Here is a 26,124-nt window from a genome sequence, read left to right on the forward strand (position 1 = left end):
TCATATCACCGGCTTCTCTTGCAGCAGAGCACAGGCTCTAGCCGTGCAGGCTTCAGCAGTTGTGGCTCCCAGATGCTAGGGCACAGCAGCTTAGATGCCTAGAAAGAAAAGTGAAAGTCGCTCAGTCATGTCCGACTCTTTGCAACCTCATGGACTATACAGTCCATGGAATTCTTCAGGCCAGAATACTGGAGTAGGTAGCTGTTCCCTTCTCCAGGGCATCTTCCCAACCCAGGGATCGAATCCAAGTCTCCTGCATTGCAGGTGGATTCTTTACCAACTGAGCCACAAGGGAAGCCCCAGACGCCTGGAGGCATGTGGAATCTTCCTGGACCAGGGATCAAATCCATTCAGCAAGCAGATTCTTAACCACTGGGCCACCACGGAAGTCCAGACCTTACTTTCTTTCAATGGATAAGAATATTAAACACTATGTTCATGATAGTGGTTACTCCTAGAGGAGGCAGGAGCATGAACCAGGTCAGCTACCTGGGTCTCAATCCAATACTGTCAAGTAACTTGGCCACTGTGTTTCAATTTTCTAATCTGTAAAATGGGTATAACAGCATTTATCTCACAGGTGTGTCAGGAAGCTTCAACTAGTTAATGTGCCTGAAGAATGTAAAACAGTGGTTAATAGGAGCACCGCACACTTTAAATGCAAGCTCTGGGAGTTGGTGATGGACAGGGAGGCCTGGCCTGCTGCAGTCCATGGGGTTGCAAAGAATTGGACATGACTGAGTGACTGAACTGAACACTTTACATAAATCTTAACTGTACTACAACTTCTTGAGATGGGTACCGAAGTTCAAAAGTTCCCATTCTGTTATACCTTATAACTTACACGTTACATACTTGCTTTAAACGCACGACTCATTTAAATGTACACTAAAAAAATAGCACAAGGGGAGAATTCCAGTTTTTTATCCTTTAAAATGGGAAAGACTAGGCTAGATGCAGGTCCATCCCCTATGGTGGCTGAGGTCTCAAAGCAAAGTTCAGCCCGGACTTCTTCTCCTTCCCTAACACTCATAAGGTGTTTGTCAACTGCATTTTCAGAAGAGACAGATAGACTCCAGACAGCAGTCAGTCTGGGGCAGAACCTAAAATGGCAAGTGACCTAGCCTGCACCATCTCAAGCTTCCTCACCTGTAACATGGGGGTGCTAACAGGACCTACCTGATCTAGGAGATGAAGGAAGATTAACAATATCTACCCACCGCCTGACATGTTGTTAGCTGTTATTTTTCCTTTTACTCTTCTAGGTTCCCTCTCTGACGTTCCGAGATAGCCTCAGTAGACAAATGTCAGGAAAGGGGCTTCCCCAGCAGTCCAGTGGTTAAGGCTCTAAGCTTCCACTATAGGGGCCATGGGTTCAATCCTTGGTGGGGGAACTGAGACCCCACATGCCACGCAGGTGTGGCTTAAACGGAATAAATAAATAAAAGAAAAATACCAGGAAAAAGAGAGGTACCCAGAATGGACGACCTAAGGTTCCTTCCAGCTCAAAATTCTGGGCTGTTTTCACAGAGTTTCATCCAGAGTTTGGGATGAAAACGTCCCCGTCTAAAATAGGAACAGATAATATAAGCTACCTCCCTGGGCTGTGGAGAAGCACAGAGAAGCCCAAGGCCAGGAGAGCGCGTGCACATCTATACCGAGCTTCGAAAGAGTTGGCTTAAAGGTGGGGAAAAACAGTTGCAGAAAATCTGCAGAGGGGCCAGGCTGACGACACAGCAGCCCAGGCGCCATTATCCACCTCAGGAGGGCCCGTGACCCGAGCGTGGCGAGCTGATATAGAAGCTCCACGAAGCGCGCGCCGATGTACGTTCCCACACCAGCGCCCGGGGCGGCTCGCGGGCGTGATGCAGTGGACGCCAGTCAGCAGGCTCGGGCACTGCCGCCAGCCTGGGCCCGAGCGCCCCCTGTCAGCGCGGTCGGCCAACAGTTAGGACGCCCAACGGTAGACTGTAAGATTCTGCAGGTGAGCATGCGCAGCCTACACCTGCCTGTCTCCACCCAGAGAGAGGGGTTCCTCCGCCAATCAGAAAGCTCTGTAGCTGTTCTCCCGCCCACCAGTGGCATTTAGGGGCGGGACTTTAAGTTCTAGCCAATGATAAAAAGGATTCGTACCTCGGCCGGACCTACAGGTCGAAACGGAGTGGAGCTGAGAAGTGATTTTCTCAGCAAGATGGCGGCGAGCGGGCTCCGCCAGGCTGCTGTTGCGGCCAGCACCTCGGTGAAGCCCATTTTCAGTCGGGACATGAACGAGGCCAAGCGGAGGGTGCGCGAGCTCTACCGCGCCTGGTATCGGGAGGTGCCGAACACTGGTGAGAGGCAGCGGCTCACGCGGGGCCCGGGAGGCAGCCGCCCAAGGTCGCAGCCGTCCCGGCCTCCCGTTTCTGCCGGGCCGAGCTGAGGTCACCAACTTGAGCAGAGGTGATTCCGAGCGCTTCAGGCGAGTAGGGTCACACGAGCCTTGGTGGACTTGACCTGGCGGCGGCGCGGGGGTCAGACCAGCCGTGCTGTGCGTCGGAACCGCGCTTCTAGGCGCCCTCACTGTCGGCCCCCCAATTCTTCCTGAACCCTTGGGAGGGAGAGCAGGGACTGTCAGTGACACACTTCGTTTTGTAGATGAAGCAGTCGAGGCATTTAGAGTCGAAGTGATCTGTGCAAGGCCGAGGGCCTGAGGGCCCGCCTCTGGTGGATCTGGAACCCAACTCGAGTTCCTGAATGTATTTACAGATTCCCATTAGGTATTAAAAAAACAGGGAGGGAAACCTCTTAATTCTCTCTGACTATAAAACTAATAGATAAAATAGAAAAATAAAATTAAACTCAGTCTCACAGATAAGTGATATTAACATTTTGATATATTTCCAGTCTTTTTTCTGTGTTTATTTTTAAAAAACACATTTAATGTTATAATGTATTTGTAATTTTATATTTAATTTTTAACCTAATTACATCAAGCAGTTTTCTCCTTTTATCTCATTCGTCAAAAACGCTAGTTTTTAATGATATGATCCAGAGAAGGCAATGGCACCCCACTCCAGTACTCTTGCCTGGAAAATCCCATGGATGGAGGAGCCTGGTGGTCTGCAGTCCATGGGGTCGCTAACAGTTGGACACAACTGAGCGACTTCACTTTCACTTTTCACTTTCCTGCATTGGAGAAGGAAATGGCAACCCACTCCAGTGTTCTTGCCTGGAGAATCCCAGGGACGGGGGAGCCTGGTGGGCTGCCGTCTGTGGGGTCGCACAGAGTCAGACTGAAGCGACTTAGCAGCAGCAGCAGCATTAGGTTATATAAACAAAGGGGTTGTGGGGTTTCAGCGACCACCTGGTTCCCACGTCCACCACAAAGAAACAGTACCGGAGAAGGGAAGTGAGTTTCCCAAGGTCATCCAGAAAGATGGTGGTGCCTTTTCCAGTCCCTGTGGTTTAGGTGGCCTTCTTCTGCAGTCTCCCAGGTCTTTTTACCCAGCTCCACAGGCCCCTAATATTCCTTAGGAACTCCTTTCCCTGCCCCCACCAGAACCCCTGTCTTCACTTAGGTGCCAGAGAACCAGTCTGTCCTCCTGAAGGACTACGACATCAGTTCCCTGGGTTCAGAGAGATTTTGTCTTGGCATCGCCATCAGTGCTGCTGCCCAGTGTCCCTGACCAAAGAAAAGTTGGGCAAACTGTCAAGGGCGGTACAAATGTCAGGCACTGTCGATATTCTGTAATTGTCTAATCTGACTTAGTATGTTTTAGGGCTTCCCTGCTAGCTCTGTCGGTAAAAAATCTGCCTACAATGCTGGAGACCAGGGTTCGATCCCTGGGTTGGAAAGATCCCCTGGAGAAGTGTGTTTTAATGGAGGCCACCGCTGGTGGTCTGAGAAGAGACGTGTTAAGTGACCTGAGCACCATAGCTCTCAGGGCTGCCACTTCCTTGCCTGTGTGTGAGAAGCAGTAGAATGTAGTTACGTGGACTTGCCTCTAAACCCTGGCCCTTACTAGCTGTGTTACCATGAGCAAGCTATTTCATCTCGCTGTGCCTCAGTTTCCTCATCTGTAGAATGATAAGAGTACCTTCTTCAGAGAGTTGCTGTATTAAATAAGTTTATGCATCTAAAGTGCTTGGCGTAGGGTCTGACATTTAGACACTCACTAAACGCTGGCTGCTCCTCTTGTCTTGTTACTGTTACTGTTATTTATAGGGCTTACTTTCCATGCAGAACCCAGCTCTTTACTGTATGAGAGCTGTGTCTGCTCCACAGTGTCTCTGCCCTCAGGTTGACTTTAAGAGGTTATCAAGGATCAGAATTTAAACGTGAAACCCATAGGATACAAGGAAGGGAGAAACCTGAGTGATCCGCGGGTTCAGGGGCTACAAATTCACAGGCCTCCAGGGAACAGATGGATAAGTGTAGGGCAGCGGCAGTCGCTAGTGTGTGAGGTGGTGTGTGTATTCAAATGCAGATAAAATAGGTTTGCCTGGCAGAACACTTCGTGGGTGCCCAAGAATGTTTTCTTGTTGCAGGGAGGACAGGAGGTGGGGAACAAGACCCAGATGACAGGAAGAATACTTTGCAAAGGGTAAAACATCAATGGCTGAACTGAGGCTAGAACCCAGGTATTCAGTTAATTCAGAACCAACACCCTCCAAGACTGTCCCGCAAATACTGTTTGAGAAGATAAGCCCAGAGTCAGGAGGGTCCTGAAAAGAGGAGGAGAAACCAGGGGATTATAGGAGCCTGTAGAGCAGGGGAGATTCCATGTAGGGGGGGCTCAAGGGGGGGCAGCACCTTTGTGGGGAGGGTCAGTGATCTGTAGCTTGTTGTTTGCTCAGGCCTGTGTACACCGGTGTCATGATATCCATCACAAGATTTCAGCTGAGGATCCAAACTAAAGATTGGGAATAAGTGAAAGTATCGATAATAACTAACATTCATTCATATCTAACATTCATCATTGTAATTACTATGTTCAGTTCAGTCGCTCAGTGGTGTCCAACTCTTTGCAACCCCATGGACTGCAGCACGCCAGGCTTCCCTGTCCATCACCAACTCCCGGAGCTTACTCAAACTCAGGTCCATTGAGTCAGTAATGCCATCCAACCATCTCATCCTCTGTCGTTCCCTTCTCCTGCCTTCATCTTTCCCAGCATCAGGGTCTTTTCTCGTGAGTCAGTTCTTCACATCACGTGGCCAAAGTACTGGAGTTTCAGCTTCAGCATCAGTCCAGTGAATATTCAGGACTGATTTCCTTTAAGATAGACTGGTTGGATCTCTTTGCAGTCCAAGGGACTTTAAAGAGTCTTCTCCAACACCACAGTTCAAAAGCATCAATTCTTCGGCGCTCAGCTTTCTTTATAGTCCAACTCTCACATCCATATATGACTACTATAAAAACCAGAGCTTTGACCAGATGGATCTTTGTTGGCAAAGTAATGTCTTTGCTTTTTAATATGCCGTCTAGGTTGATCATAGCTTTCCTTCCAAGGAGCAAGCATCTTAATTTCATGGCTGCAGACACCATCTGTAGAGATTTTGGAGCCCCCAAAAATAAAGTCTGTCACTTTTTCCATTGTTTCCCCATCTATTTGCCATGAAGTGATGGGACCAGATGCTATGATCTTAGTTTTCTGAATGTTGAGTTTTAAGCCAACTTTTTCACTCTCTTCTTTCACTTTCATCAAGAGGCTGTTAAGTTCTTCTTCAATTTCTGCCATAAGGGTAGTGTCATCTGCATATCTGAGGTTATTGATATTTTTCCTGCAATCTTGATTCCAGCTTGTGCTTCATCCAGCCCAGCATTTCTCATGATATAGTCTGCATATAGGTTAAATAAGCAAGCAATATACAGCCTTGATGTACTCCTTTCTCAATCTGGAACCAGTCCATTATTCCATGTCCAGTTCTAGAACTGTTGCTTCTTGACCTGCATACAGATTTCTCAGGAGACAGGTCAGGTAGTCTGGTATTCCCATCTCTTTAAGAATTTTCCAGTTTGTTGTGATCCGCACAGTCAAAGGCTTTGGCACAGTCAGTGAAGCAGAAGGAGATGGTTTTCTGAAATTCTCTTGCTTTTACTATGATCAAACAGATGTTGGCAATTTGATCTCTGTCTGGTTCCTTTGACTTTTCTAAATCCAGCTTGAATACCTTGAAGTTTTCAGTTCATGTACTGTTGAAGCCTCACTTGGAGAATTTTGAGCATTACTTTGCTAGAGTGTGAGATGAGTACAATTGTGCAGTAATTTGAACATTCTTTGGCATTGCCTTTCTTTGGGATTGGAATGAAAACTGGCCTTTTCCAGTCCTGTGGCCACTGCTGAGGTTTCCAAATTTGCTGGCATATTGAGTGCAGCACTTTGACAGCATCATCTTTTTTTTTTTTTTTAGAGCTTAATGAAATTTTATTTTGAAAGTATGGCAAGAGTCTAAGGCACTTCAAACATTTAAATACATGTAAGACCAAAGTAAATGTGACATGGGATAAAGGAATCCATAAATACGTGGAGAACTACACTGTGTTTCTCTAGAGGCCAATGGATAGCCAATTTCTCTAACACAATTCAACTTTCATCATTAGACACAGAATTGTGCAATTAGTAATAAAAATACAGCAACATTACATGTTGTTCTTCATGTCTTCAGTTACTATGGAATATAAATGTTCAAAATACTGTGTCAATTTTATATAGATTCTCAAAAAGTATAAAACTTAACAAAAGGAAGTCTTTTCAGTTGGTTTTATCTAGGTGGCTGTATTATGTGACACAGCATCTTTTAGGATTTGAAATAGCTCAATTGGAATTCCATCACCTCCACTAGCTTTGTTTGTAGTGATGCTTCCTAAGGCTCACTCGACTTCACACTCCAGGATGTCTGGCTCTAGGTTAGTGGTCACACCATTGTGGTTTTCTGGGTTGTGAAAATCTTTTTTGTACAGTTCTTCTGTATATTCTTGCTATCTCTTCTTAATATCTTGCTTCTGTTAGGTCCCTACCATTTCTGTCCTTTATTATGCTCATCTTTGCATGACATGTTCCCTTGGTATCTCTAATTTTCTTGAAGAGCGCTCTAGTCTTTCCCATTCTATTGTTTTCCTCTATTTCTTTGCATTGATCACTTAGGAACACTTTCTTACTTCTTGCTATTCTTTGGAACTGTGCGTTCAGATGGATATATCTTTCCTTTTCTTCTTTGCGTTTTGCTTCTCTTTTCTCAGCTATTTGTAAGGTCTCTTCAGAAAACCATTTTGCCTTTTTGCATTTCTTCTTCTTGGGGATGGTTTTGATACCGCTTCCTGTACAGTGTTAGGAACCTCCATCCATAGTTCTTCAGGCACTCTGTCTATCAGATCTAATCCCTTGAATCTATTTGTCACTTCCACTGTATAATCATAAGGGATTTGATTTAGGTCATACCTGAATGGTCTAGTGGTTTCCCCACTTGCTTCAGTTTAAATCTGGATTTTGCAATAAGAAGTTCATGATGTAAGCCACAGTAAGCTCCCAGTCTTGTTTTGCTGTGTAGAGCTTCTCCATCTTTGGCTGCAAAGAATAGAATCGGTCTGATTTCAGTATTGACCATATGGTCATGTTCATGTGTAGAGTCGTCTCTTGTGTTGTTGGAAGAGGGTGTTTGCTATGGCCAGTGCATTCTCTTGGCAAAACTCTGTTAGCCTTTGCCCTGCTTCATTTTGTACTCCAAGGCCAAACTTGCCTGTTACTCCAGGTATCTCTTGATTTCCTCCTTTTGCATTCCAGTGCTTGTGATGAAAAGGAAATCTTTTTTTGGTGTTAGTTCTAGAAGGTCTTGTAGGTCTTTATAGAACCGTTCAGCTTCAGCTTCTTTGGCATTAGTGGTTGGGGCAGAGACTTGGATTGCTGTGATACTGAATGGTTTGCGTTAGAAACGAATCAAGATCATTTTGTCATTTTTGAGATTGCACAATTGCATAATAATTATTATGTTAGTTATTATAAATATTATACTTTTACTTATTCCCAATCCTTAGTTTGGATCCTCAGCTGAAATCCCCAGTGATGGATATCGTTGACACCAGTGTACACACTGGCCTGAGCAACATTCACTGGGGCTTCCTGGGTGGCTCAGTGGTAAAGAATCCGCCTGCCAATGGAAGGAGATGCAGGAAACCCGGGTTCAGTCCCTGGGTTGGAAAGATACCCTAGAAGAGGAAATGGTAGCTCACTCCAGTATTTTTGCTTGGGGAATTCCATGGACAGAGGATCCTGGTGGGCTACAGTCTGTGGGGTCGCAAAGATTCAAACATGACATTTTCAAACATATGGCCCGGCACTATGCCAGAGGCCTTGCTGTAGTGTGGGTTCCAGGTGTCTCCCTGGCTTACAGATGAGAAAACTGAGGCACGTAAGCTTGTCTCACATCACACTGGCAGACCCCGATTGTCAGCTGTGATGCTCAGCTCAGCTCCTGCTGTAGTCTGCCCTGAATCTCACAGGGCCCGGTTATGCTGCACACTTGGAACAGACCGCCATTTGCCTGGGTGCTTGCCTCTGCATGGAAGCACAGAACAAAACCACCCCAGATTCCCTCCTTTGAAAAAAATAATAACATGCTGCTTTCTGGTTACAGTGTAACAGGGGACTTTCTATAGAAACTATTCATTTAATTTCTATTTTATTGGATACTTCTTGTACTACAGGGTCAGTACTAGATACCTAGAGAGATAGAAAAGTGATTAAAACACAACCCTGCCTTCAAGAGTTTTATGGTCTAGTCAGGAAAGTAGGCATATAACCAGATCATTAAAACCCCAAACGTAATAGAGGTATGGGAAATAAGTGCTGAAATTTTCAACACTTAACACTGTATCAGTACTTTACTGTTGATAAGATGTTGTCACTTGATTTTTACCACATTCCTGTAAAGGAGTGAGGTCAGAGGTTGTTTTCACTCCTGTTTTAGATGAGGAAACAGACTGAGGTGGTTGTACCCCAGCCAAGGTCATAGTTCATGATGGTGTGGAGACCTTACCCAGCTCATCTGACCCCCGATCCCATGCTCTTTTTCATCACACCATGCTACCTTCCCATCTAAGGGTCTCCTGGCACCTGGTATAAATGCTCCCAAATGAAGTGGAGCGAATGACTGAGAACTGTCCCAGTGTCATCCTTCCTAATGTGTCGAGCCTTCCTGACTCAGAAAAGCCTTAACAGTAACTTGAGGAAGACACGCACCGTGGAAGTCACCTTCATCCAGAAGGGCACTTTCATATCTTCCTTTTGAGCCTCACAGATGTTTTTAAAATTGAAATTAAAACATTTAGGATTCAAAGAGTAAGCCAGGAATCTGTGAGTTGAGAAGGAGCAGTTGGAATTGGTTTACACCAGGGCTTCTCAGCAGCAGCATCTGTGCTGGGTGGTTCCTTGTTGTGGAGACAGCCCTGTGCCTTCAGATGTTTAGCAACATGCCTGGCCTCCACCCAGTGGCGCTATCAGCACTCTTCCCCCTCGCTGTGACCGTCAAAAATGCCTCCAGACGTTGCCAGATGTTCTGGCGGGCACAGGTTTGATGACCACGGATTTAGACCAAAGAACAGTTCAGCAGACTGTTGCTTAGCTGTTCCTGTTTACCTTCCCACAGCCTTTCTCAGTGGTGAAGGGGTGTGTTCAGGGGGGTGCGATAGGAGGACGACAGCTGGGTCAAAGCTGTGGAATTTGTCTCTTTAGAAACAAGGATTCTTAACCTGAGAGGATGGGCTCTGCGGGGTCCTTGAACAACACTGTAAGCAAAACTTTGCGTTTGTGAACATTTTCCTGAGAAGACTCACACCCAGTGTGCTGGTGTGTGGTTCTGGAGACCTTGGGAAATGGGAGTCGGGTGGACACCAGCTCCCCTCGTGTGCATAGAGACACCTTGGTTTTCTCTCTTATTTTGAACTGAATTCTAGTATGAAAATGTAGGAAAGGTAAGCACCGATAGCAGGGGAAGATTCCTCATACTCCTTTCCTTGCTGCTGCTAAGTCGCTTCAGTCGTGCCCGACTCTGTGTGACCCCATAGACGGCAGCCCACCAGGCTCCCCCGTCCCTGGGATTCTCCAGGCAAGAACACTGGAGTGGGTTGCCATTTCCTTCTCCAATGCATGAAAGTGAAAAGTGAAAGGGAAGTCGCTCAGTCGTGTCCGACTCTTAGCGACCCCATGGACTGCAGCCTACCAGGCTCCTCTGTCCATGGGATTTTCTAGGCGAGAGTACTGGAGTGGAAAGAACACGACATTGTAAATTAAAGAACCAGCAACCTGGACTCTTGGCCTGTGTCTGCCAGGGATCAGTTGTCGGACGTCAGGCAAGTCCCCACAGTGCTCTAGTGGTAAGATTCCGACGTTCAGGATCCACGTTAGTTTGCATTCATTTGTGTGTCTGTCTTCCTGTCTCTTTTGTTGGCCCTTTTTTAAAATTCCTAATGTGATACTGTGGTGTGTTTTTGGCTGTGCTGGGTCTTTGTGGCTGCTCACAGGCTTTCTCTGGTTGCCGTGAGAGAGCTGAGGCTACTCTGTTGTGGTGCGCGGGCTTCTCTTATCCCAGAAGCATGGGCTGTAGGCGCGTGGGCTCAATAGTTGTGGTGCAGGGGCTTAGTTGCTCCAGCGTGTGGATCTTCCCAAAGCAGGCATTGAACCTGTGTCCCCTTCATTGGCAGGCGGATTCTTAATCACTGGACCACCAGGAAAGCCCCTGGCATTTTCAGTGCCATGAATACTCCCCGCACGGTTGACTTTAGGCTCTCAGTGAAGTCGTTGACGGCACATTGGGGAAGAGCCGGGTATAACTGGCTCATCATGGCAGGCTGCGCCAGCACTCCACTGGAGACTGAGTTCTTTGTCTTGCCATCTTCTGTCCTGTTAGCACTGTCGTGAAAGGCTGGGATGCACTTCTCCTGTTAGGCCCTGCTCTTGCTTATTCTTTGGTTGAGGCAGCCTGGCATGGTCTTTCCCTCTGCAGAAGCTTTGTTTTTCTATTGCTGTCACTAAGCCACCTGTATAATTAAAGATTCGCACTTTGTTGTTGGTTAATTCAGTCACGAGGTGGCCCTCATGGTTTTCAGAGCTGGCTGTGAAAGCTCCATAGACTAGAGTGGACCCGTCACAGGAGTGGCCATACCGCGGGCATTCTCACCAGTGAGCCCACTGGTCTCAACCACAGTGCTCATGCTAGCCTGTGAGCCTGGTTATGCTGTCCGCTTAGCCCCATGTGCCCCTTTCTCCCCTCATCCCATCTACCTACCATACAAGGCTCAGTTCATGTCCTTGTCATCAGCAAATCCACTGAAGGCCAACGGCCAGAAAATGAGAATAAAATGACTAAAACCTAATTTGCAAAGACATACATGCTTTGTCGGATTCTCAGGTCACTGAGTCTGTCCCACTGTTTTAGCACTTCATCAGGGATTACTGAATATTGTGATTTTTGCAGTATTTGCACTGGTAGATTTAAGACCTAGAAAGCAGGAGCTGTTACATCTTGCACTTCCCTCTCCTTCCCCCTGGTGAACCTAATATGGCAGTAACTGCCTGCTGGATCGACACCTTTCCCTCCTGCACACGCAGCAGTCTCCCTCGGCTCTTGTTTGCATGGTACACAAACCTACACCATATGGTTGTATGTTAATGTCAGCCCTGCATTTCTTGCCAGTTGTTCTGTGTAATAATAATGCTGACATTTATTGAGAGCTTATTCCATGTCAGGCACTGGCCTAAGCATCTTTCATTCTCTCAGAATCCTCACAGCTGCTCTGGAGTTAATATGTGCTGCTCTCCTCCTCATTTCACCAGCAAATAAATACTCTCAGGCATAGAGAAGTTAATGTATACAGAATCATATAGCTGATAAGACGACAAAGCTGGGATTTGAACCCAGGTTATTCGTATTCTTGAGCTGCGCTATGCTGCCTCTTCAAATGCAGCGGGCTTGTTTCCCCAAACAAAACATAAGTTCTTGAGATAGTACCATATCTCAGGCTGCTTCGCATCTTCAAGTACCTCGCTTAGGGTCAGGCTAATATTTGGTGAATGGAGTGAATGGGCAACCTATGTTTTCAGTGAGTGACACTGACTCAATTTTTGAAAAACACATTTTAACCATCTCTACCCTGAATCGTGTTTTCTCTCTAGTGCATTTATTCCAGCTAGACATCTCTGTGAAACAGGGACGGGATAAAGTCCGGGAAATGTTTAAGAAGAATGCGCACGTCACAGACCCCAGGGTGGTTGATCTTCTGGTAATTAAGGTAACTGACACTCCCTGACTGATTTAAAAGAGGAGTCAACTTGTCCAGAGCTTTCCAGATGAATATTTTATCACCAAGTTTAAAAGCAGCAACTGGGTCAGCAACTGTTACCTAGTGTTTCAAAGGAACAGTTGATTGGAGGTTCTCACCTGGTTAAATAGATTATAAGATTATTCAAGGGAAAATTCACTGGCCTGCATTTTAAAACTACAAAAAGAGGGAAGTTTAATTCTTCTTGAATCTCATCCATGCAAGTTACCGCTTTACCACATTGCCAGTTTACAGCCAGAAGAGGCCAGTTGGCTGAGTAAGTGGAGTCAGATCCTGGGCTTGATTCTGTCTCTGTGGTCTGTCTCACTAGCATCAGTGGCAACTTCAGCATGGGCCAGTAAGTAACGTGGAAAGAATGGTACATATTGTGCCAGTCAGGGTAGGCAGTCATGGGGCACAGGCCTGGTGACCAAAAGTTATCCCCTTGGACCAGTCAGCCAGAGGGTTAAAATATATATATATATTTGACAGGCCTCAGAGATTATTGAGTCCACCACCTCGTTTTCCAGATGCAGACTACGGTCTGGACAGGGCATATTACTTGCCCAAGGTCACTCAAAAAGTCAGTGCTAGAGATGATCTAACCCTGGCCTGCAGTGTTGTGTTCCTTCCACCCAGCCACTCTTGACTGAGACCTGTCCCCTCACTTGTACAGGGAAAGATGGAACTGGAAGAAACAATTCAAGTGTGGAAGCAGCGGACACATGTTATGCGGTTTTTCCATGAAACAGAAGCACCGAGGCCAAAGGATTTCCTGTCCAAGTTCTATGTTGGGCACGACCCGTGAAATCACTCAGTGGAAAAGTTGCATGTTGATATTTAAATATTTTAAAGCAAAAATAAACTCAATATATGTCGGTCATTTCATGATATTCCATTGGTTCCCCAGTGGGAAGCTGTACTTCTGCAGTCTCTCACGTTTTGTCTGAACAAGTTGGGTCCGGTGTACACACCACCTGTTCTTTCCCTTTTCCTGAAGTGTGGTATTTCCAGTAAATTAGATTCTCTTTTCTCCGAGCCTTGCATGTCGGTAAACAGAAGGAAGAGGCCATCTGCTCAGAAACTGTCATTCTGGGTATGGTGCTGGATGGCTTCGTTAACTTCACTGTTTCTACAGCCACCAGGAGTGGATAGCTTGGTGTAATGGCACCGATTGTCCAAAATTAACCAGCTCTTACTATTGGAAAGGGTTAGAGCAGCACCAAGAGGCTGAGAGGTGTAGCTGACAAGCTGGGCTATTTTTCCCTGGGTTCTCAAGAAAATGTCTGCTCAGCAGCCTCGCCCTCTACTTGCAGCAGTACTGGTCCTTAAAATGAAGTGAACTCCCTTCTCAGGCCTTCTGCTAGAGACACAGCTGTTCAGTGCACACACAGAACAGAAATATTCCCTTTGTGAATTGAGGTATAGCTCAAGTGACAAGAATACATTTTGACCCCACTTAAAGAACTGCGATTCATGGGGTCGCAAAGACTCGGACACGACTGAGTGATCTGATCTGAAAGAACTGTTTGCTCTGGATGGTGGCGGTCTCTTCCATCCCTGGACAGTCTAAATGCTGGAGAAGGGGCTTCAGTATCTGTAGGTACAATAACCCTGAGGAGTCGCAAATTTTTCAGCACCAACAACCCCTTTATTATTTTTTCAGCTAAGGAACCCACCTTTTGCTAAAAAGTGGTATTTCTCAAGGACTTATTTTAACACTCAAAGCTGCTTCTGATTGCATGTGCTAACTAGCCAGTGTTACTCAGCACAAAAGTTTCAGCCTTTAGTTAGCCTGTACAGCTGTTAGGCTTGTGTAAATAATGAAAATTTGTCCCAGTTTCCCCAAATTCCTTTGTTGATCGACAGGGGCCTGAAGACTCTGGGTTGTAAGTCAAAGACCTATTTGTTCAGCAGATAAGAGATAGGACGGCAGGGACAATAAACTGCAGCTACAGCCAACTCGAGAGACTTCAGCCGTCATTCAGGCACACAGAGCTGATGTTTATTATGTTTTTTCATGATTTGATTATGCTCAGTGAACAGCACATCTCCGGGAACCTCCCAGAGCCTGGGGATTTGAGCCGTGGTCACAGACCATGCAGGGGTCTTCACAGGGGTTGGGAGGCTGAGGGCTTTCCCCGGGCCCATCTACGGATGGAAAGGAGGAGAGGCTGCAAGCATCACCATTTCTTAAGTTAGGGCTTTCTCCTTTCTGTCCTTCCTCCAGGCCCTGCAAAAAAGGAAAGCAGCAATGAACTGGCTGACAGAACAGACCTCTAACCACAGACTGAAAGAGAATTCCACAGAGGTTCTACCAAACACAGCAGGAGAAAGGCAGCTTTGAGTACACTCAGTTATTCATTCATATATTTACATTCACCAGACCGGGCACCGGGGCCCCAAAGATATTAAAAAAAAAAAAAAACAAAAAAAAAAACATGTTTCCTGCAGCAAAATGTAGTCGAGTAGAGTTTAGGGTATATCTTAAGCGTATAATACTGAATACCACAAGAGGTACTGGTCAGTAAGGGGGCGGAGCAGTCACTTTCAAGTGCAGGGATGAGGAAAGATCTCTTCATCAAAGATAATGAAGAACTGGTAGAAACAGCACAGTGGGAAATAGCCTTTCAGTCGGGAAAAATAATGGGCTACTACTGCCTGGGAGTGGCTAAGAGTGCGGAATTCAAGAAATAGTGAATAACTGGGGGTAGGTATGTGGAAGATAATATGGGAGATAAGGCTGGAATAATAGGTGTAACCAGATCATGGCAAGCCTTAAAAACCAGACCAGAGAGTCAGGACGGTTCTTATTTACAACAATAATACAGCCAGTCAGCACATAGTAGGGCACCGGAAGTCAACACAAGAAAGCTGAATGGAACTGGCCCTGGGGAAAGGTTTGTGAGCAGTGTATGAGCCAGGCTGCAGTGCCTGTGTACAGACTACTGGTAGCCGGAGCTCACTGATAAGGCCTGTAGTTTCTAAATTTCAATGTGGAGCTGGTGAAATGAAGCTGTGATGGGTGTGTAAGGCATATTAAATTATCTACAGTTTGTGGGTTGAGAGAATTGAGGGTACATAAAGGCCAAATGGGTTTCCCTAGTGGCTCAAACTGCAAAGAATCTGCCTGCAATGCAGGAGACCAGCGTTCAATCCCTGGGTCAGAAGGGAAGATCCCATGGAGAAGGGAATGGCTACCCACTTCAGTATTCTTGCCTGGAGAATTCCATGGACAGAGGAACCTCGAGGGCTACAGTTCATCAGGGTCACAAATCAGACACAACTGAGTGACTAACACTTTCAAAGGGCAAACAGAAAAGGGTGGTTGGGATTCAACCTGGTTGGAAGAGACCCCAGTGAATCTGTAAGTCAGTAAGATAGTTTCCTTCATCCAACATAGAGAAAAGGTGACATAAAAGACATTAGCCAGCAAGTGTGTCAATTCACTAAAAGTCTGTGCTCCTGCTTGTCTCCAAACCACATCACAGTTCGATGCTCCACCCTACTTCCGGCTCCTGGTCCATGTGTAGGGGAGAAGCAAATCTTACCTGTTAGTCGTCATCATCGTCGTCCTCTGGAACAAAAATGTCATGTTCCTCAAGTAGAGCAGCAAAGTTCTTGCTAATGAGCGTCCCAACATAGAGAAACGGGATCACAATGGAGAACACGCGGAGAAGGCCGAAGGACATCTGCAGAGGGTCAGAGTGGTGGCTGTGAGCTCCAGTGCCCACTCTAGCAAGACCACAGAAGGCCTGTCCCTCTCAGGGGCATTCCCTCCTGTGGATCTCAGATTCATCATAAGCAATTTGATTTTAAAGTCCTTGGAAAAATTCGGAGCAAGAAAAATGATTAGAAGAAGAGATAAAGTGATTCTATGGCCATCAAACTGTACACCAGAAAGAAAAATACAAGGCACTCTTACAGACATCTAAAAATTAAGGCACTAGCTATTATTACTTGCAGATGCTTTTAAACAGCTAAGAAAGTACTAGGAGCTGGACTAGGGAAATAATAGTTCAGTTCTGCTTGAGTAAGTCACTACTACTACTAGTATTAAGTCGCTTCAGTCGTGTCCGCCTCTGTGCGACCCCATGGACTGCAGCCCACCAGGCTTCTCCGTCCCTGGGATTCTCCAGGCAAGAACACTGGAGTGGGTTGCCATTTCCTTCTCCAATGCATGAAAGTGAAAAGTGAAAGTCAAGTCGCTCAGTCGTGTCCGACTCTTAGCGACCCCATGGACTGCAGCCTACCAGGCTCCTCCATCCATGGGATTTTCCGGGCAACAGTACTGGAGTGGGGTGCCATTGCCTTCTCCCTAGTAAGTCACTAAATACATGCAAATGGATTACAAAATTATGAACATGTACACTGAAGAGAGATTCTGTACAGTTCTCTAACTGGTTCCCTGGTGCCTGACAAATGTGACTTCACTATATTACATTTTAGAAACAGGTGTATTTTGAAAACTGAGTATGTCTTTATAGTAAAAGACTAAATAGACTTGAGAAGTTCCAATAAAATCTCAACATTTCCTCTCATTATTTCCCTACAGGGGTTTGCCCTCAAAAAAATGTTTTTCAATCGTGCCTCTTTAAAGGTAGCCTTTCCCTAACAGCTGGACCCTGTTTCTTGCTGTGAAACAGGTTTGAACTCACTTTGTGTAAGCTTGCGTCGGCCAAAATAGCTTTAAAAGAATTTGTTTTTGCTTTGTAACTCTCACACAGCCCTGGAATTAAAAAAAAAAAAAAAAATCCCTGTATAAGGGATTGTTCTTATTTTACTGGAAAAACTCCAAGGGTACTGAGGGCATGTAATAACACTCAGTAATGGGAAAACAGGATCTGGTGGGGGCTGTACCAACAGTAAGTCTGAATTCCAGAACCTAACTCAGCTGTTAGCTATGCACACTGGCTTCACTACTCTGGCCCCTCATTTTTTCATTTGTAAAAACAGATTGTAATAATTCCCTGCACACCTACTCACATGAATTAAATACCAGGTCCAAACTCACAAAAAGATAAGGTCTGTCCCACGAACCGTTTATTTACAAATTCGTTTTTCATCCCATCAACTATGAAGTACAGACGTAACAAGACTTGTCTATACTGTGTGCATAAAGCAGAGCCCTTTGGCTCCAAAGAGCCAGGGCACTGCGCTCCTCTGGATGAACTAGTGCAAAGTGCCATCTTTCTCCGCTCTTGACCCCCATCTTCTATCTCCCGGTACCCGGCTCAACCACGACCACTAACTCAACCGGCCACTTCCTCCCATTTGTCAAAACTAGCAGTGCATCAGCGCAAAACTTTGTCCTTGATCCGGCTTCCGGTCTAAGGCAGTCGTTCGACTGGCCTTTGCTCCTGTCCATCAGCGTCAACCTGCACACACTCCCCACAATGATTGGCCTCGGCCCCTTCGCCCCGCCTCCAGGCAGACACTCACTTTCACCGGTTTGGGCAAAATGGCGCCGCTGCGAGTAACGATGACCGACCTCGTCGGTACCAGACTCTGACCTGAGCAGCTCCGTCCGGCGGAGACATCACCACCTTTCCTCAGGCTCAGCCAGCTCCGGGAAGCCCCAGATCCGACGCGTACCAACGCCAGCCACCGAGCCGCTCCGGACGCCATCTCCCAGCTCCGCCCCTAGTCCGGGCCCGGCCCCAGTGACACCCTCAGGAAGAACGCCGCCCAAGCCTCGCGAGTCTGTAGGGATCAAACGAGAGGTCCGGCTCACAGACTTGCGCAGTGTACCTAGTTCCTGCTGCGGCGCATGGTGACGTCACGAGGATGACGCCAAGGCCCGGGTACACGCCTCATTCCAGGCTTGGAGGGTGGGACCGTCTGACTGGGGTTGTTCTTGTGAAACTTGCAGATTTCTGTTATTGTTCCCGCACCCAGGACAGCCAGGGCTTGGCCGAGGAGGGAGTTACTGAAATGAAAGACCACTTTAATTGAACTTCAAACTATTTTTTAAACACTTTAAAAATACAATTCAAATTTATTACTTGTGCTACTGAAATGATTTTGGAAATTTATTTCATGCCACGGTATATGTTATGTACAACCAAATGGAAAATATATCTGAAAAGGGGGAATATATATCTGAAAAGGGGGGGAATGGGGGCTTTCACACAAACTGCTAAAAAGGAACCAATACGAGTAATAAACATGGTGTTTTAATCGTATAAAAAGCACTGTAACAATAAATATAACCAAAAAACCTATAATATCTGCGTATGAAACAAGAGACACAGGCTGTGGGGCTCCCATACAGGGCTAGGAAGGTAGCCCCTCTTCTTAGGAAACAAACCCAGCTTCCTCGGAGCAGGTCCTGGACCCTGGGCAGCATTGCAGCCTCCTGGACTGAAAAAGGCTCTTAAGCTGAAGACTCTAGGCCTAGTTGGCCCCTCGTCAGGCCTCATAAGACCCCAGTGAGGGAAAGAGGCTAAGGGAGAGATTGTGTATACTGGACCAGGCTCTGAATCTTCCATCCAGCCGCTGCCACCAGAATCAGGATGCCAGGCTGATCGGCCTCTGGCCCTGTCCACCCAGTCACTTTGCCTCTCAGAACAACTGGTAAAGAAAATGCTTGGCACCATGCTGGTGACAGTAGAAACCAGAGGGTCTTGGCAGATACACGCTGGGTAATAAGAAAGACTGAAGCAGTTCCTAGGGGTTTCTGGATCGGGAATACCTTTAGGGGCCCAGTCAAGAGAGAAGAGTTTATCACAGGGTGCCAGGAATCCTATGTCCAAGCTCCTAAAATGCCCAGGACTGAAATTCAAAGTCACTGACTTTCTTTTTTTTTTTTTTGAAATTCAAAGTCACTGACTTTCCCAGGGAGCCCACTTCAGCTTCCCACTTGGCAGTTGAGGACAGAGTTTCTGCTAACAGAAAAGCTACTGGCCCCTCCTAGGGCAGTGACCAGCACCATCTGTTGACAGGGCAGTCATGGAAAGAAGAGGGGCCCTAACACTTTCTGATCAGGATAAATCCCTCTTTACTAAAGGCCCTCTCTCACCAAAGGGCCCTGTCTTCACTGCAGGATAGGGGTCCCATGTTCAATCTTCTCATCACTCAGGAGGAGCCAGGCCCCAGAAACCCCTGTGACACAGTAAGTCCACTTTTTCTGACAGTGTCAATCCCTCAAGCCAACACTTCAGGCAACTTCGGGTATTTACACAAGATTCCCCATGTTGGAAACTGTAGAATCGTATAGGTGAAGGTGGAGTGACCTGTGGTCATGTGATATTACCCACTTCATTAATATCCCCTGAGAGAGGGGCAGTCCAGCGCAGAGTCAGCAGACCTGAGTCTTGCCTTGTGACTGCTGAGCAAGCCACCTCTCCTCTCTGGGCCTCAGGAAATAAATGGGTTGAAAGTTAATGATTTTGCAGTTCCCTCTAGGCATGAAGGTGGACTTGGAACCTGGGGGAAAAAACCTAAAAAGCAGGAATCAGAGTGCTCACCTCAAAAGCAACTTCAGAAACCAGTTTAAAAAAAAAGAACCTATAAAACCTTAAATTGAAAAAGCACTGGCCCTGGCATCCTGACCAGCAGGACAAGGGCTGAACCCGAAGGGCCCAGGCTCAGGGTCTGTCCTGGTGCTTGCATTCTGGCTGGTTCTCCTGGGCCCTCTGCAGCCAGGCCTGCCTCAGCTCCATAATCTCCCGGCCGTACCACTCATGCAGGGTAGAAAAGCAGGAGGTCTCAGGGGACACGGGGCTCTGCCCCCTGCCTAGGAGGAGGCTGGCAGGGCCCTGCAGCTCCCACTCAGCCAAGCCCCGCCCTGCTGGCCGGCTGCCCCCTTCTTCCACCAAGCCCATTGGGCTGCAATCTCTGGAGAGGGAGTGGCCGTTCTCCAGGCCAGGGGACCAGCGGTCAGGAGCCTGGGGCTTGCAGCGGCTGGAAACGGCCTTCCAGGATGAGCGGCGGTGCAGGTCCAGGCTGTGGCGGGCTTCACGCAACTGGCTCTCCAGCTCACGCACCACCAGACGCATGTAGCCAAAGCTTGCCCGAGACAGCGCCTTCACCCAGGCCTCCTGGGCCGCCGGCCCATCTGCAGCGAGCAGGTGTGGGCGCACCCCAGGAGCGTCGAAGCGGATGGCGAAGGCAAACTCTTCAGGCACGGGAGCCTCGGCCAGCTCCACCGTGCAGCCCTCCAGCACTACGAGGCTCAGAGGCGCCCGGCCCTCTCGACTCTCAAAGGAGAACAGCAGGTTGCCCTTGAGGACAAACCAGCACCTTCGGCCAGCGCCACTGGGGGTGGGTGGCGTCCCTGCGCCTCCCCAGGTGCGCAGGAAGCCTGTGTGGTCTGCCGGGGAGTCGCTCAGTGCGTAGTGGGTCACACTCCTCTCGTTTAGCTTCATGGCTCCCAAGAAAACTGTGAGATGACAGAGGCGAACAGCGATCAGAGAGGGAGGCGGTGCTTGCACCCCGTGGGAAAAAGAGTCCTGGCTCTGGAGGAGACCTGGGCCCCAGCCCAGTGGCCTCTTCTTACTTTCTGTGCCCTGAGGTTCTGTGTCTTCATCTGTGAAATGGGCTAGTCTCCCTGCCTTTGTTCTCAAAGGGTTGTGAGGATCATGCAAAAAAAAAAAAAAAAAGCCTGGTTATCAGAGGACTCAGAGAAAAGGAAAATGTAATTTGTGTCAGACCAGGAAGTATGGCAGGGCTGTGAACAGCTTTTTAAAACCCAAAGGAAAAGGCATCAGCCGGGCTGAAATGAACCCCAAACTCATAAAAACCACTGTGCTTACATCACCCCCTAATCTGAGGGCCCCTTAGCTCCAACCCTGAAGCTAAACATCCAGGGTTTCCGTGGGCTCCATGGGTCCCTGCTGGCCTCTCCATTTGATGGCACAGTAGTCCTTTAGCTGCCTGCAGGGCCCGATAGGGCTGGGGTGGGGCAGGCTTGCCTCATTCCTCGATCAGTGTGGGTTCAGATAGGGGCCTTCTCAGGAAACAAGTACAAACACAAGGCGTGGTGGACTAGGATCAACCTCAACTACTGAGTGTTGGTGCCCCATACATGTGTGCTAAGTCACTTCAATTCTGTCCAACTCTTTGTGACTCCATGGACTGTAGCCTGCCAGGCTCCTCCGTCCATGGGATTCTCCGGGCAAGAATACTGGAGTGGGTTGCCATTTCCTTCTCCAGGGGATCTTCCCAACCCAGGGATCGAACCCAGGTCTCCCATGTTGCGGGGAGATTCTTTACCATCTGAGCCACCAGGGAAGCCCACACAAGTGGCATATAATCCAACTGTTCTCCTGACTCACAGAAAACTGAGACCAGAACAGTGAAGGTGAACTTCCCAGGATCACGTGGCCAGTGAGAAGCAGAGCTTGGTCTCCTGATTCCCTCACCTCTTTGGGGGGCAAGTCCTGGCAGTGACCCACTTACCCGCAGAGCTCCCTGGGCAGGGGTGGGGGTCTCTCTTGTCTGGCCACACAGCTCAGCCCTTTGACCACGTGGTTTCCAGGACACCTGCAAAAGAATTCTCAAATATAGTCAATCCATCCTAAAGGATTGGACTTACTCCTACTCAGCCTCCTATTCAGCTTCAGGTCAAATGAAACCACCACCTCCTCCAGGAAGCCTTCCCTGACCCCTGATAATCTACTGCCCTGCCCAAAATACACATATACACACAGGTCCACCCAGGCCCTGCACTTACGAGCAATTTAAGGATCTGAGTCCCATCATCCTGATCATCACTCTTTGGACCTCAGCGCCCTGCCCTCTAAGGCTAGGTCAGAGTTAAGTGCCCACATAGCTTGTTGCTTTTCCCTTTTAGTACTTGCCACATAGTTTATCTGCGGTCTTTAAGTGACCTAATTTGAGAGGCCTGCCCTGATCACTATATGTAAGGTGGTCCTGATCAGGAAGGTGGTCTGATCTAAGGTGACCCAACAGCAGCCTTCATCCCACAATGATCTCCTTTGTGTTTACAGCGCTGTCCCCAGCCCCAGAATGTCTAGAACCAACCAACTGGACTTGGTTCCGGTAGAACCTCCCCAATATCCAGCCCTTTGCAGGGCTTGGGGAGGTCCTCAGAAAGTATTTGTTAAAATAACTGAATACAATCGTGGACAAAATAAAGCCCCTCCTTCCTGGAGCCTACATTTCCGAGGGGGAGGCACACTGTAAAAAAAAAGAAAAAGAAAAAGGACAAAAATAAATAATAATTAGTGTCTTTTAAAATCAATTAAATAACGTGAAGACCCGTCTTGATAAGGGCTATGGAGAGAAGCAAGCAGGGTCCTGAGATGGGGGCTGGGCCGGTCTCCGATGGTGGTTGGAGGAGAAGGAAGAGAATAACACAGATGGTTGGTTCCTTGAGCAGTGGCCTCGCCTCCCGGCCGTCCAGCACTGGGACGCGGAGAGGAGATCCGCCGACCTAACTGTCTCCCCTCCCCAGAGAAGGACGTCTCCTCCCCACCCGCTTCCCGGGTTAACGAGGCCCGCATTTCAACCCCGGCGGGAATCCGCTGCACTGCATTTTTCTAGATTCTTTTGTTAGAGGAGCGGCGGGCTGGGGCGTGGGACCCACTGGCCATGGCCACCGCGGGGGGCTGGAGGTGTCTGACCCGCTGTCGCCCAGAAACGGGGTGGGCTCACCGGGAACTCCGCGGCCAGCACCGCAGACTCGGGGCGCGGCTGCCGCCTCGGTTTCCCCATCGCGCGGGGAGCGGCCCCGCCACGTCCCCGCGGGCCACGCCTTCCCGGGGCCGCCTCCTCCCGGGGCCGCCTCCTCCCGAGCCCGCCGGGCCCGCTCTCACCTCCACGCCCCCGAAGCTCAGGAGCGCGGCCCGCGGGGTGGCCCGGGGCCATTTCGACTCCGGACCCCACGCCACCGTCTGTCCGGGCCGCTAAACGTGGCCGCGGGAGCCAAGAGACCCCGCCTGGGCGGCTCGAATTACCGCCCTCACCCCTCCCCGCCCACTACTCACTAGGCCCCGCGATCCACACCGGGGGAAACTGAGGCCTGGCCGGCCGTGCCCGGCGTGAGGCCCAGTGCTGGTCAGCGGTGGCCGGCCTCGAACCCGGAGTCCCACCTCGGGCCATCCGGGGACCTCAGACCCAGGCCACCTCCCAAGAACTTCGGGACCTTCTCTTTCCCCCTCTCCAGCCCCCCTCTCCCCGCCCGGCCCACTTCTCGCACAGAGCCAAGTCTGGGACGGCCTCGGCCCAGACGCCTCCTCTGGGCGGGCTCCTATCCAGTCCGCGAGGCCCAGCCCAGCTTCCCAGTCACCCAACCCGGCCCCCTGGAGTCGGCTGGATCTCCGCTTCCGGGGTGGGGAGGGGGGATTATTCATTTCTGCTCCCTTCACTCCTGCCAGCCTAGAACCCATCTTCAGCGCCCAGGCCCTGCCTGGGGTCAGTGGACAGCTAGGCCTGCGGTAAAAGGACGCAGGAGTGCACAACCAAAGACGGGGGAGGCTTCCTGACAGCCCCGGGAGCCTGGTGAGCTCAGAACATCTGCCCATGAACTTGCTGGTTGTCTCCTCGAAGAGCTCTGGCCCTGGCAGTTCCTGCAAGAACTCGCCTCCTTCCCAACCCTACCCCAAGGCTCTTAACTCCTCCAAGGTCCTTCACATTATTTAGGCCTCAGTTCCTGTCCCCTCCCCAGCCCTGAGAAAGCAGCCTGCCTGCGGGTCTCTATCACATCCCTGGTTTGTATTTGCATGATAACACTAACCACTTCTAAAAAAAAAAGTTCCTTACATTCACGCTTTTGTTTCCTGTTTATTATCTGTCTCCCCCACTAACTTTTATTCAGTTACTAATAGACACCATAATAAATGAGATAGGAGGCAATAAATTCTGTGGAAAATATAGAGCAGGGGTTAAGGGGTCTGGGAATGGGGGGGGGGGTGCGGTAGGAAGGTTGCAGTTTTAAACAGAATGGTCACAGTAGGCCTCACCTAGAATGTGACATTTGAGAAATAATTGAAGGAAACGAGGGAGCCATTCATGCCAGAATCTGGAGGGAGAGCATTCCAGGCAGAAGGAACAGCTAGTGCAATGGTTCTGAGACCTGCTGTGTTTGAGGAACTGCAGGGAGACCTGTGTGTGTGTGTGTGTGTGTGTGTGTGTGTGTTGGGGAGTGGCAGGAGCAGCAGGATATGGGGTTAGAATGTGTGGGGTGGGGCTTTGTAAATCTGTAAGGGTTGCTACTCCAGACTGAAACGAACGGCCATCCCCAGGTCTTGAATAAGGTTTTTTGCCGGGGTCCAGCCCCGGCTGATCCAGGGTATTCGAAGGAGAGACGGCGTAGGTGAGGGTCAGGAAACAACTGCTTAATTAAATGTTAATTAAGGATATAAAGAGTAATAGAATGAGGATAGCTCAGTAGGAAAAGTCAGTGCAGAAAAGAGGCTGAGTAGCTTGGTTTACGTGGGAGACCAATAAAACTTCAAGACAAGAAGTTTGCACCACTTACGTAGGCCGCAGGCGTCCTTCCGTTCTCCCGAAGGAGAGGAGACACTGAGGCCTCCCCGGTCAGATCTTAGAAGCCCAGGCATAATTAGCAAGCATGGTGGGTTCTGCGCTCCAGATGGAGACTCAGCCAGAATTTGAGAGAGAGCGCGACATGGGGAGACCAAGTTTTGGTGAACAAGGCCCGCACTTTATTTTCCAAAGTAGTTTTTATACCTTAAGTTATGCATAGAGGATAATGGGGGAAGGGGTGGAGTCATGCAAGGACAGCAGTTCCTGGTTCTAATCTAAGCCAGGCTTTCAAACTTATCATATGCAAAAGTTCAGGTGATTGATATCATCTTCTGGCCTGGAGGCCTGTTAACATTTTAAGAAACTTATTTTTCTCTAAAGGTGATTATTCCAAAGTCAGGCACCAGCCTCCAAAAAAGCATTGGACAAAGCTGCATTTTACGTTTCTATACACCCATTATATCAATCAATACACTGCCAAGGACACAGTAGGTAAGGAGTATGGAGACTTAGCAGCAAACATTGGCTCAATAAGTGAAAAACCCTTCACCAATACAATTTCTAATCAATCTTTTAACTACTCAAAAGAATCTGTGTTTAGACAGTTTAGAACATCTGCCTCTCACAGTTGGGAGGCTCTGAACATGTGGCCGGAAAAACCTATTCAGGCAGGCTAGAGGATTTCCAAAGGAGTTTGTAGGTTAAACACTGTCACACCCAGGAATTATTAACTGGAGCTGTAAGCTAATTCTTTTTTCAGAGAGAGGTAGTGGGGGACAGCCCCCCGTAAAGTCAGAGGTGTAGGTGAAAGCACAAAGCAGAAAGTAGGCAGACTCTGGTTTTGGGGGTAGATGCTCGAGAATTTCCAGGGGGACTCCTGAGGCTCGATCCCGCCTTTGCGTATGCCGAGCCTCCTTCCTCATGACCTTTGCCACGGGCGGAGTGCCTCACGCTGACTCCCGGCAGTGACAGAATTCTAGTTGAACTATTCCAGATCCTGAAAAATGATGCTGTGGAAAGTGCTGCACTCAATATGCAATATGCAATATGCACTCAATATGCAATATGCCGGCTCCCGGCAGTTTTTGTTGTTGTTTTTTGTTTTTCTTTAGTAATTATTTATTGTGCTCTATCTTCGTTGCTGCCGGGGCTTTTCTCTAGTTGCAGGGAGCAGGGGCTGCTCTCTAGTTGGAGTGTGCAGGCTTCTCGTCGTCGTGGCTTCTCGTTGCTGAGCACTGGCTCTAGGGTGAGAAGGCTTCAGTAGTTGCGGCCCATGGGCTCCGTAGTTCAGTTCCCAGGCTCCAGAGCACAGGCTCAATAGTTGTGGCGCCTGGTAATGTCCAATCATCCAGGACCACGGATCAAACCCGTGTCTCCT

General features: G+C 48.5%; 3 protein-coding genes across 6 annotated transcripts; 1 reads left to right on the forward strand and 2 right to left on the reverse strand.

Annotated features, from left to right (window-relative positions):
• The first annotated feature begins 2,126 nt into the window (after window positions 1-2,126).
• NDUFA6 (NADH:ubiquinone oxidoreductase subunit A6) lies at window positions 2,127-13,176 on the forward strand. The gene is made up of 3 exons (XM_055566219.1): window positions 2,127-2,330; window positions 12,148-12,263; window positions 12,970-13,176. Exons 1-3 carry the CDS (start codon window positions 2,192-2,194, stop codon window positions 13,099-13,101), a joined length of 387 nt encoding a protein of 128 aa, XP_055422194.1. The 5' UTR covers window positions 2,127-2,191; the 3' UTR covers window positions 13,102-13,176.
• A 1,100-nt stretch (window positions 13,177-14,276) lies between these two features.
• SMDT1 (single-pass membrane protein with aspartate rich tail 1) lies at window positions 14,277-18,001 on the reverse strand. The gene is made up of 3 exons (XM_055566227.1): window positions 17,736-18,001; window positions 15,845-15,985; window positions 14,277-14,526 (listed from the first exon to the last, which is right to left on the reverse strand). Exons 1-2 carry the CDS (start codon window positions 17,919-17,921, stop codon window positions 15,848-15,850), a joined length of 324 nt encoding a protein of 107 aa, XP_055422202.1. The 5' UTR covers window positions 17,922-18,001; the 3' UTR covers window positions 14,277-14,526; window positions 15,845-15,847.
• A 314-nt stretch (window positions 18,002-18,315) lies between these two features.
• On the reverse strand, window positions 18,316-25,018 carry PHETA2 (PH domain containing endocytic trafficking adaptor 2). Of its 4 annotated transcripts, none has more exons than XM_055566201.1 (3): window positions 24,739-25,018; window positions 21,696-21,779; window positions 18,316-20,676 (listed from the first exon to the last, which is right to left on the reverse strand). In XM_055566201.1, exon 3 carries the CDS (start codon window positions 20,660-20,662, stop codon window positions 19,883-19,885), a length of 780 nt encoding a protein of 259 aa, XP_055422176.1. In that variant the 5' UTR covers window positions 20,663-20,676; window positions 21,696-21,779; window positions 24,739-25,018; the 3' UTR covers window positions 18,316-19,882. The 4 variants fall into 4 exon arrangements, with proteins under 4 accessions (XP_055422176.1, XP_055422180.1, XP_055422186.1 ...); XM_055566205.1 differs by lacking the exon at window positions 24,739-25,018 and adding an exon at window positions 23,246-23,411; XM_055566211.1 differs by lacking the exon at window positions 24,739-25,018 and adding an exon at window positions 23,075-23,233.
• Window positions 25,019-26,124: the final 1,106 nt, after the last annotated feature.

This window comes from Bubalus kerabau, chromosome 1 (assembly GCF_029407905.1).
Source record: "Bubalus kerabau isolate K-KA32 ecotype Philippines breed swamp buffalo chromosome 1, PCC_UOA_SB_1v2, whole genome shotgun sequence".
Taxonomy (NCBI): Eukaryota; Metazoa; Chordata; class Mammalia; order Artiodactyla; family Bovidae; genus Bubalus; species Bubalus kerabau.

What these genes read in the sequence shown, in the direction of transcription:
- NDUFA6 (XM_055566219.1), top strand. Translation starts at nt 2,192, where the DNA reads ATGGCGGCGAGCGGGCTCCGCCAGGCTGCTGTTGCGGCCAGCACCTCG. An exon ending in TCGGGAGGTGCCGAACACTG is followed by an intron (nt 2,331 to 12,147) that starts GTGAGAGGCAGC and finishes TTTTCTCTCTAG; the next exon opens with TGCATTTATTCCAGCTAGAC. An exon ending in TTGATCTTCTGGTAATTAAG is followed by an intron (nt 12,264 to 12,969) that starts GTAACTGACACT and finishes TCACTTGTACAG; the next exon opens with GGAAAGATGGAACTGGAAGA.
- SMDT1 (XM_055566227.1), bottom strand. Translation starts at nt 17,921, where the DNA reads ATGGCGTCCGGAGCGGCTCGGTGGCTGGCGTTGGTACGCGTCGGATCT. An exon ending in TTTTGCCCAAACCGGTGAAA is followed by an intron (nt 15,986 to 17,735) that starts GTGAGTGTCTGC and finishes GACCCTCTGCAG; the next exon opens with ATGTCCTTCGGCCTTCTCCG.
- PHETA2 (XM_055566201.1), bottom strand. Translation starts at nt 20,662, where the DNA reads ATGAAGCTAAACGAGAGGAGTGTGACCCACTACGCACTGAGCGACTCC.